Source organism: Hippopotamus amphibius, chromosome 2 (assembly GCF_030028045.1).
Source record: "Hippopotamus amphibius kiboko isolate mHipAmp2 chromosome 2, mHipAmp2.hap2, whole genome shotgun sequence".
Taxonomy (NCBI): Eukaryota; Metazoa; Chordata; class Mammalia; order Artiodactyla; family Hippopotamidae; genus Hippopotamus; species Hippopotamus amphibius.
This window is the reverse complement of record NC_080187.1, coordinates 7,973,048-7,983,760: the sequence shown is the minus strand read 5'-3', so window position 1 is coordinate 7,983,760 and position 10,713 is coordinate 7,973,048. Positions and strand designations below refer to the sequence as shown.

The following is a 10,713-nucleotide window of genomic DNA, read 5'->3' as shown; positions in this document are numbered from 1 at the left end:
AGACCCTGCTCAGAGCAGTGGCCTCCAGTCCCCTGGCCCTCCTGTGGTCCTCATAGGCCCTCTCGCCCGCATGGAAGCCCAGGCCCTGGAGTGAAAGGCAGAAGCACCTATCTAAGGGGCATGCGTTGGCCCAGGCACCCGAGGACCAGAAGCAGGAGAGGGGCCTGGCCCCAGACCTCATGCTGCTGCTCTGCCGGATAGACCCCAAGGACTTCCCCAGAGGGAGGAATCCAGGGGGTGTATTGGGGGCAGGGGTGGGGGGTGGGAGGAGTGGTCAGGAGGGGCTGCCTTTCTGAGCTTTGCCACAGATAGGCTCTCTGGTAGGTGGAAAGGCAGGAACCAGGAGATCCTTGAGTGAGCCCTGGCCGAGAGCTGAGTGATGGGGGCTTCCAGAAAGCTGCTTCTAGAAACTTGAGACTCAAGCCAAGTCCCTGGAGGAGCAGGCACCTCACACTGAACAGTCCTTCCTCCTTCTGGGTGTTTGGACCTGCAGTGGCCCAGGAGGGCCCATCTGTGGACACCAAGACTTCCTGCCTCCACGAATGGCCTGCTGGGGGCTTCTTGCCTGTAGGCTGCTCCCAGGTGTGGCCCTGGCTCTGAGGAGCCTAATTCCCCTGCCCAGGGACCTCCCACTCAGCCCTTCAAGCAGGGGAGAGATGGCAGCTTTTGCCCCAAACATCCCAGGCTGGGCTGAACACTGCTCCTACGCTTCCAGAAACAAGTCCAGGGGGTTAGACTGGATTCCTGAGGTGCATAAACTGTCAGAGAGCATCTGCCTGCCTCCCTGATTGGATTAGACCAGGGGTGGGGCCTGGGTCCCCAGTTCCCGGGGAGCTTCTCCTCCCGGGCATGTGGAGGGGAGAGCACCTGCCACAACAGATTCAGAGCAGCCACAGGTGTGGATGGTTTTTAAGTTCCTGCCGTTGCTAGAGAGACCCAGAGCAGGACTTGGGAGGTCCAGCCCTGGTTTCTCCCAAGAGGGGCTTGGCCCCAAGCCTCCTGTATGGCTTGTTGCGGCCTCACTCAGGATGTCTACGGCTCCTAGAGAGACAGCTGGGAAAGCCAGCAGGGGTGGCCCTGTAGGACCAGCCCAGGGGCCACAATGGAAACCAAGAGAGGGGCCAAGGGGAGTCAGGCAAGCACCTGGGGTGCCCCATACGGTACCACACGTGTAGCACACCGCTTTCTGAAGCCCTGGAGTCCAGGAACTGCTCCCAGCTCTGGGCAGTGTGAACCTGTGAGGACCCTCCTTGGCCAGGGGCCCAGGCCCAGTGGGAGGGGGCTGGGCGAAGAACGGGGCCTCCGGGTCCTGTCCTTGGAGTCGGCCCAAGTCTAAATAGGAGGTCTACACCGTGGTCCTCACCCACCCCTCCTAGGACCTAGCTCCGCAGCTTGTGCGAGGCGGGTGTGTGTGTTGAACTGCCCCTCCCTCGAAGCCCGGTTGGACTCTGAAGAGGTTGGGCAGCGCTTTCTACCTTTATCCCCAGCCCAGCCTGCAGGACCCTTCCCTTCCTAAGGCAGACTGCGCCAGGCACCCTCGGCTGAGCCCCTGCCCCCCAGCCCCACACAGCCCCAAACCTACCTCTTGTTGGCTGGGATTGACCTGACCTCTGCTCCAGCCAAGGTCACGACCATCCTTGGACCCCCGCGAGGTATGGCTGGGACACGGCACACTGCTGAGACTCAAATCCCCAGACAAGCCTCATCCCCTTCACTCCTCTCTCGGCTCCTGGACCAGGCCAACCTCCAGGGCTGGGCCAGGAGAGAAGGCAGAAGGCGGCCAGGTGAGGAAGGGTCAACATCAGGTGTCAGCTGAGGCCAAGACCACACGGAGAGAAGGACAGAGAGACTGAGACCAGGCCTGGAGCCAGCACAGAGAATGGGCCCTGCGTGGGTTCGCTCAGAAACTCAGAGGTGACTTCAGGTAGAGCCCTCCCCGTGTGTGTGCACTGGCTGCATGGCCTCGCAGGACCTGCCCTGCAGCTCTCTTTATGGAGGGGGAGACTGACGGGGTGGGGGTGGACAGAGATTTGTAAGTACCTGGAGGAGTCAGGATTCGCACAGGGGCCCCTGAGCTGGGCAGCTGGGCCCTCTCCCCTCCTGCACCTGGCCCTGGTTTTTCACATGCTGTAGACCCGGCTCCGAACCCCGCTCCCCAATTCATACCAGGGGAACACTGGCCACCCTGACATTTATTTATTATTTCCTTTTATTTTTTTTGGCCATGCCACACGGCTTGCGGGATCTTAGTTCCCAGACCAGGGGTGGCACCCAGGCCCACGGCAGTGAAATCACTCAATCTTAACCACTGGACCGCCAGGGAATTCCCCAACCCTGACTGTTTTTTTTTTTTTTCCTTTGAGATTGCTCAATCAGAACAGGTCTTCGCATATATTGCCTACCAACATCAATGGGAAATCTTGAAACACTGAAGAGAACAGGTCACTCCTTCTGTCTCATTCAGTTAGTGTTTTTCTTAGGACCCATTCCTTTTTGTTTTTAAGAGAAACCCTGACTTTTAGAATCTAGAATATTCCCTGCAGTAGCTCCTCAGTGATCTGGGTCCCTGCCCATCTCCTACTTAAAATTCTTTGGGGTCCATCCATCAGTCTCCCCGACATCTAGCAGTCACCCCAGACTCAAGGATGCCTTTTAAGGTCAAAGAGAGTAGCAGGGGTTGAGGGTGGAGGCCCTGGGGCTGCGAGCAGGGATGGTGGGGGGGCATTGGTGCCTCCAGAGGGCATGGGCTTCGGTGGCAACATCCCTGAAGAGGCTTTGCACATCTCTACTTCCTGTGCTTTCATCACCCGGACAAGCCAGCAGGGCAGGGCCCGAGGGGGCAGGGGTCCTGTGGGGGCCTCTCTGCCTCAGGAGGATGCATCCTACCCCCCAGCTCAGGACCCCTCCAAAGCCCCTCCCCTCAGGGCGTGGTGCCCCAGAGCCTAGGCTGGGGCAGCTGATCCCCAAGCAGCAGGTGGGCAGAGCCAGTGAGGTCCCTGTCAGTCACATGTGAGGCCAGTGGACCCTCAGTTCAGCCACAGATCAGGCATCCAGACAGCCTTGGCCCTCGTGGTGAGCTATCTGGGAGACCCCACCCAGGGGCTGGGACCCACCCCTGCCTCCCAAGGACGGCCAGGCCCCCAGTGAGGAAACTGCCTCCCTCCAAGGACAAAGCCAGGGTCAGCCACGGCCAGGACACTTCTGGGGTCCCAGGCCCAGGCCACTGGGCTCCAAGACAGTGGCCAAAGACAGCGGATGGCCTCAGGACCTCTCAAAGACAAGGCCATGTCCTTGCATTCTCTGTGACCCAAAGCACTCGGTGTCCAGAGCAGCAGGGTGGAGAGCCCACCTTCAGGCCCCAGCCCCCAGCCCCCCACCAGCATGGCGCTGGGACTGCAACATCCTCTCTGCTTTGCTAAGCAACCACAGGTGGGGCTCTGGTGCCCAGCTTGGGGTCTCATCCACTGGGCCCAGAGCAGGGGCCAAATCCTTTAGGGCTTGGCTAAGGTCCAAGGCATAGAGGACAGTGCAGGCGGGCGGCGCGGGCCCTGACTCAAGGAAGCAGCACTTCCTTCAGCCTCTGGCCTGGTGTGGGGCCCCCAAGGAGGGCCAGGATCTGGGCTCAGAGCTCAGGGCACACACTGCACAGCTTGTCCTTCCTGGTCAGAGAGGTTCACTCGCAGGTGCCCCACTCTTCCCCGCCCTTCTGAGAGCCAGGCCACAGCACTTGTGCTGCTGGGGTGAGTAGTTCTGTCTTCCTCGGGTCTGGGAAGGAGGGTCTCACTACATACACCTTGCCCTGGGCTGGCGCCGAGCAGGGGCTCCTGGAAGCCAGAGATGACGGCTCGTCCCGGTCGGGGACCACTGACCACAAACAGAGCCAACCAGGGTGAAGGGAAGGGGCACAGAGAGAGTGGAGGCAGCCCTTGTCCCTGCCAGAGATGTGGAGCTCCAGGTAATGCCCCCCCCCCCATCCCCCTGGCCTTCTGCCCCTGCTCTTGCACAATTCTGACAGCGGGGAAAGGGGCAGAAATCTTGCCAGGTGTTTCAGCAGGAGTGCTGGCAATTGCCTCATCCTTCCTGGATTTGGCAAAATATGACTCACTCCACCCTGGGGTGGGCCTGGGTCAGATGGACCATAAATAGGGTCCCCGCAGGCAGCCTCCTCACTTGCCTCCTCCTTCAGCTGCTGTCTGGAGCGCCAGCCTCCTCAGCCCTGAAACCATGCCCCTCGGTCTCCTGTGGCTGGGCCTCACCCTGCTGGGGGCCCGGCACACCCAGGCCCAGGTTTCCACCCCCAAACTGATCCCGGCCCCACGTCTGTTGAAGGTCCCACTGCAACCCGACTTCCAGGCTGACCAGGTAAGGGCCCTGGAGGGACAGCTGCAGGGGGGCCCCAGGGCAAAGTGCGAGCAGAGGGGAGGAGAGGTGGGCAGGACCCCCAGGCTTCAGCTCAGGCCGCCCTGGAGCCCTTGATGGAAGCCACGCTGCATTGCCCCACACGGCTCCCCGACCTTGCTGACAAGGTGATCACCTGGGCAGACCTTCCCAGGTCCACACTCTCTCCCATAGTTGCCGTAGTCCGTGCGTGGTGGGAATACCTTCAGTCCCTCTGCAAGAGGGGGGAGCTGAGGCACAGGGAGGCCAGCTGGCCACCTGCCCAGGGTCACCCCATCCCAGCCATCCTCAGGGCTCCCTCCTGGCCTGGCCACCTCCAGGTCCCACTGGTTTCATCAGTGCCGGAACGGAATGCCCAGTCGCAGGCCCTGCTGCTTAGTTAGAGGGGCTCCTGGTTCGGGGCAAGCTGCCCAGAGGTGCCTGCAGGGACAGAGCAGTAGTGGGGGCCCCTAGGGTCATTTGTGGGCGCTGCCTATTATCAGTCCCCCGTAGTTCCAGGGGAAGTGGTACGTCGTAGGCGTGGCGGGGAATGCATTTAAGAAGGAAGAACAAGGCCAGTTTAAGATGTATGCCACCACCTACAAGCTGAAAGAAGACCGCAGCTACAATGTCACCTCCACCCTGCTCAGGTGAGAGCTGCCACCTCCGTGGGGAAAGCGGGGGAGACCTGAGGGGCTGCTTGAGGGTCTAGAGGCAGACCAATGTCACAGTCAAGGGCTGACCGAAGGTGAGAGACAGTCATTCATCCTTCTGCGCAGCACCAGATTCGGAAATTTGTTCATTTCCTCCTTCATTAGATCAGCATTTATGGGTCACTTCAGCGCAGACACACAGTGCCGGGGATGGACGCAGTCATCAGAAAACAAGACAGAAAGAGCAGGGGTGTCCTGGATGGGGAGGAGGGTCCCTTAATCCAGCCTGGAAATCACCCCCCACCCAGGGCTTCATCGAGGGCTTACAGAGGGGTAGCCTCTGGAACTGGGCCTTGAAGGAGACACCCTGCTTTAGGAGGAGCCCTGGGGCATCCACGGCAGGGGCTGGTGGACTCTGAGTCAGAGAGAAACGCTCCTTCAGGAAGCAGCAAGCCACGGTACGGCTGCCCTGAGCAGGAGCTGATGGGTGGCTTGGCAGGGGGGGCGGCCCCCACCCTGCCAGGGCCTTCAGGCACCAGCACAGGAGCCATCTGGTGAGGAGTGGGTCTGAGCAGGGTCCCTCTGGGTGTAGTGGAGAGAGAAACAGCAGGGTGCCCATGATCACCCAGCCCCTGTGAGGCTCTGGCTCTGGTACCTGGGGGGATTGAGGCTGGATCATTTGTGGAGCAAGAAACAGAAGGATGGATTTCGGGAGATCAGCTCTGGAATACCAGGGGACACGGCGGGACTCAGGTCAGGGTTGGCCCGGGAGCTAAAGGAGTCCTTGGGATGGAATGAGACTGGAACCTTGGAGGGTGAATCCCCCAGGAGAGGGTCCAGATAGGGAAGGAGCTGAAGGAAGACAGGAGCAGGGGATAAATGCCTGCAGGGTGGGGGGAGGGGGACAGTGTGTAGGCAAGGCCACCGAGGGGAGACAGCCCTGAAGAGGAAAGGACAGTGGGGGCTGGAGGGTCTGAGCAGGGTCTGGTGTCCCAGGGCAGACCAGGCAGGGACAGCCAGGGGTAGGCTCAGAGAAGACCCAGGCCCATCTAGCTGGGTGGGGTGGGGACCTCCTGCTGTGGTGGGGGATGGGCTGTCCAGCTGGTCTGGACCAGGAGCCTCAGAATTCCAGTCCCTCCAGCTACAGCCCTGGCCCCCACCTCATCCAGCCCGAGGAGCCCGAGCCTGTGTCCTCTCCACACGCATTCACCCATCTCTCCCTCCCACAGGAACGAGCGCTGTGACCACTGGATCAGAACATTCGTCCCAAGCTCCCAGCCCGGCCAGTTCACCCTGGGCAACATTAGCAGTGAGTCCTGAATGAGGTGGGCCCTGGGGTTGGGCTTCTGGTGGGGGCAGGGTCCTCCTGGAAGGGGTGCACACCTCCCCGCCCCTCCACACAGATGCTGTTCTGTGGCTGGAGCCCCTGCAGACGGGTTGGGGAGAAAGGAGTGGCTCTCTCCTCCCAGCCAGGGTGGGCTGACCCCTGTCCTCCTCGTCCTCCCCTCAGGCTTCCCTGGGATACAGAGCTACACCGTGCGAGTGGTGAGCACCAACTACAACCAGTTTGCCATAGTGTACTTCAAGAAGGTTTACAAGAACCAGCCGTACTTCAAGACCACCCTTTACGGTGGGTCCTTCCCCACCGCCTCGGGGACCCAGCTTCTGGTCACACTGTCAGGGGGAGAGGCCCATCCCACCCAGCCCCCCAGGTCCTCTCCAGTGTCAATACCGAGCCCCTGCGGGGGGACCAGGGAGGGAAGTCCTTCGGCAGACCCTCCATGAGGAAGGGGTCGGAGGCCGTGTTCACACATTCAGTGATATTTACGGAGTGTTTGCCGGCCACTCAACGGCCATCTTGGCCACAGGGAGGACCAAGGAGCTGACCCCTCAACTGAAGGAGAACTTCATCCGCTTCGCCAAATCCCTGGGCCTCACCGATGACCACATCCTCTTCTCTGTCCCAATTGGTAATGGCCCGTCGGGGAGAGGAAGAGGGGATGTGAGGACTGTCTGGGCCAGATGCTGCCCCACCAGGGAAAGGGGGGGAGGAGGGGCTTGGTCCTCTGCTCCAATCACTGGAGCCCCTGGGAGCCACTTCGGGTTCAGGAAGACCCTGCCCCACTCAGGGAATCTGTGGGGTCCCCAGGGATCTGGGCCCGAAGTGTTCCTCCCTGACAGATGAGAATTTCAGGCCCAGGTCCAAATTTCCCAGCTCCCTGCCCCAGGCTCCTTCCCCCTATGCCCCAGGCCCTACCATCCTAGACCACTTCCTCCTCACATTCCCTTGTCCAGGGCCACTTTCCCCATCACCTTGAGGCCCACTCACCACTGACTTGGAAAGTGCCCTTGTCTTCAGGTGGCCTGGCCTGGGCAGGGGGCTCCGGACGGGCACGCAGGGAGCCACCGGCTCCCCAGAGCTGAACAGTTGTCCGGACTCAGCAGGGAAACAGGCAGGAGGCCTGGGTACCTAAGCAGATGGGTGGCTGGGCTTCGCCTGCCTCCTCTGGAGAATAGAGGTCCCCCAGGTCTGCTCGTCCTCAGGCCCTTCTCCCAATCCCCCACACCGTCCCTGAAGGGAACCCCTAGATATGCCATTGCTGGGCCAGGCTGGGGCCTGGGGTACCCAGGGGCCGTGGAGGGGTCCTAGTGGGCAGGGGTCACACACACACACACACACTCCTGTCCACTCTGACAGACTCTCTCGCCCACAGATCAGTGCATCGATGACCAGTGAGCGTGCAGTGAGTATGGCTGGGGAGGGGGCTGAGGGGAGCCAGGGTGCAGCGGGGCCGGGGTCTATGGCTTGCCTTTGCTCACACCCCGACCCCTCCACCCATCACGGCTGCCATCTCTACTTCCCTGTTTCCCTCTCAGGTGCCTCCCGTCTCTCTCCGCTCTCATCACCCTCCTGTCGGCCTTCGCCCGGCCTGGCGCCCAGCTGCCCCCACCGGCCCAGACGCCAGCGACAGGAGAGAGCCCAGAGACCCCTCTCATGGGGCTGCCCACCATCTGCTCCCCGGAGCCCCACCTCGCCTGCTAAATAAACACATGCCCTGGCCCCCAATCTATGCTCCTTGACCCCCGGGCCATCTGGGAGGAGGACGGGCAAAGGGTGGGCTCACATTAGCATCACCTCTGGACCCCCTGTGGTCCTCAGATGGCAGCCACAGAACCCATGGCCAGCTTTGGCTGGACACTTCCTAGCTCCCTACCCACACCCACCCCCAGGCCTGTCCTTGCCTTTGAGGGGTGCCTGGTCCCACAGAAACACTGATGGGGCCACCCCCCAGTCCCATGCTCGGCCACCTGCATGCACTAGGTGCCACAGCACAGGCCCAGCCAGGTCCTGGGAGCCGGAGGGGGGCTGCAAGGGCTGAGATGTTATCACCCCCAACTCACCAGGACTCCTGTGGATGCTGGAAGACAGCAGCCGGGGCAGGAGGGATGTGCAGTGGGTGGGGCAGAGGCATGCCCAGCTTGAGGGTTGCCAGGGGTGGTCCCCTGCCCCTATGCTAACCCCCCCCCCCCACCAGCCCCGTCAGCCCAGTGACACTCTCTTGCTCCCACTGGTGGGTGGCAGTATCCATGCTGACTCCATTCAGCACCCTGTCCTCACCCACACCTCCCCTCTGTGATAACCTCCAGACCACCAGGGGCAGAGCCAGGGTGGCAGGGAGGGGAATACGCTGCCAGGAATCCAGATTCCAGAAGACTCGAGGGCTGCAGGCCTGCGCCCACCGCTTGGCTGGGCCCTTGTGCACCCACAGGCGGCAGCTAGAGCCCCTCCCTGTCTGCATCACACACAGGAACTCCCTCCCCAGGCTCTTCGTCCGTTGCAAGGTCAGAGGTCAGAGAGGGTGGGGTTCTGAAGAAACCCAGGTTTCTCCACCCACAGACTTGCACACCTACGGGTTCAGCCTCAGCTGGGAGAAGGCGAGATACTGTGATAATCCTGGATACTCTATCTCAAAGTCAATGTAATCGCGTCCGCCAAGGCCCCTTTCCCAAATAAGGTACCAGCCACTGGTTCCAAGGACTAGGACCTAGCCTTCCACACTGGGCTTACAGGGGGAATGATGGCAGGGCTTGTGAGATGGGGACTGAGAGGTGAACAGGGACCCCACAGGCAGGGTAGCACCAAGGCACACCACCCCACCCCCCCATCAGGGCTGGCTGGGGCACTGGCTGTTTTCTCCTGTGGTCTGGTGTGTGGACCTTGACCACAGGAGTGGGGTGAGCAGGGTCCAGGTTCGCTTTGGCTTCTGGGAGTAGAGAAGGGGGTCAGACAGGTAGAGGCCTCACCACCTGTGCCACCCAGCTCCCCATCCTCCCACCCTCACTCAGCCACTAGGGGGATGAGGCTTTCGCAGGGCTCTCCTTTCCTCCCCTCCCCTCCCCTCCCCTCCCCTCTCCTCCTGCCTGCCTCCCTCTGCCCACACCGCTAGCCCCAGGCCCCAGGCACACGCTCAGGCCCAGGAGAAAGGCCATTCCTTGAATGCTATGATGGGATCCTGCCAGGGGCTGCACAGGGTCCTGAAGCCTCTGCCCAGCTCTGCATGGAGTCTGACTTCCAACAGGACAAGCTGAAGGACTCCCCTGCCTGGTCCCCATGATGGGATGGGAGCCCTGGGGTGAGGGAGAGGGCCCTCTCTGGGCCTGGGTTATTTCCCTGGGAAAGAGGGGGGCTGAGCAGGGTCAATGCCTGGCAGAGGTGTGAGCAAGGCTGAGAAAGAAGGAGGGCTGGGCACCCGCCTTTGGCTGGTTGGTGAGAGGCCCTCCCCTGGGACCGTGGCATTTCACTAACTAAGACACAAGAGCCCTGTGTCCTCTGATGGGCACAGAAACAACTGTGTCTGTGTGAAGCACACAAGTGTGCAGAGACACAGCAGAAACACAGGTCACATATGTGGACATGCTGGCACAATCCAAACACGTTTAGCCCTACAAGCACAGGACGCCCAAAGAAAAACACAGGCACATGTTTTCCCCCAGATGTGAAATCACATCTGGGATCACAGGACCCCACTCTGTGTGTGAGTCTACGACAAGGGGAGAAACACGAAGACTCCTGGGCACATGGGGACGGGCAACAGACCCTCAGGGAGACATACAGGTTCCCAGAATCACGCCGAGGCACATACAGACACACACCACGCAGACACAGGAGGTGTAGGCGAGCGCTCAGGCACGGAGCCTGCACGGGGATGCCTGAGGCACGTGTCCACCCATCTGAGCGCCCAGCTGTCCCCAGGCATGCTCCCAGCACCCTCCTGAAGCCAAAGACTCATCCCTCTCCAGGAGTGGCCCAGGTGCTATCTGCCACCTGCTCCACCCATGGGCACAGTACCTTCTGAGAGGGCTGGGGTGTGTGGCCAGGCCCAGGTGGTGGGGAGTACATGGAAGCTTGCCAGCTAGGGGAACAGGAGGAAGGGTACCCACGCCTTATAGTCAAGGAGGGTCAGCTGACCTGAGTGAGGGGTTGTTCACTGCAACTCTTCCTGCACTGGTTCTGCGTGGGCCTCACCTTCACTCAACTGGGTTCGGGGAGAAGGTAGGGCTGCCATTGTGCAAGTCAGTGGTGGCTCTGACTGCAGGAGGACTCAACCGTACCTCCAGGTTCTTCAGTGAAATGGCAAGGCAGCTTCTGGGACAGAGAGGATCCCTTCCCATTATCATCGGG

The 10,713-nt window shown here is 61.1% G+C and overlaps 1 protein-coding gene across 1 annotated transcript; it reads left to right on the top strand.

Annotated features, from left to right (window-relative positions):
- The first annotated feature begins 3,911 nt into the window (after positions 1–3,911).
- LCN2 (lipocalin 2) lies at positions 3,912–8,075 on the top strand. Its single transcript, XM_057720871.1, has 7 exons — positions 3,912–4,362; positions 4,891–5,027; positions 6,260–6,339; positions 6,541–6,660; positions 6,899–7,000; positions 7,745–7,774; positions 7,908–8,075. Exons 1-6 carry the CDS (start codon positions 4,225–4,227, stop codon positions 7,765–7,767), a joined length of 600 nt encoding a protein of 199 aa, XP_057576854.1. The 5' UTR covers positions 3,912–4,224; the 3' UTR covers positions 7,768–7,774; positions 7,908–8,075.
- Positions 8,076–10,713: the final 2,638 nt, after the last annotated feature.

Coding starts and splice junctions, on each gene's coding strand:
- LCN2 (XM_057720871.1), top strand. CDS start 4,225: ATGCCCCTCGGTCTCCTGTGGCTGGGCCTCACCCTGCTGGGGGCCCGG. Junction 5,028..6,259: donor GTCACCTCCACCCTGCTCAG/GTGAGAGCTGCC, acceptor TCCCTCCCACAG/GAACGAGCGCTGTGACCACT. Junction 7,001..7,744: donor CCTCTTCTCTGTCCCAATTG/GTAATGGCCCGT, acceptor TCTCGCCCACAG/ATCAGTGCATCGATGACCAG.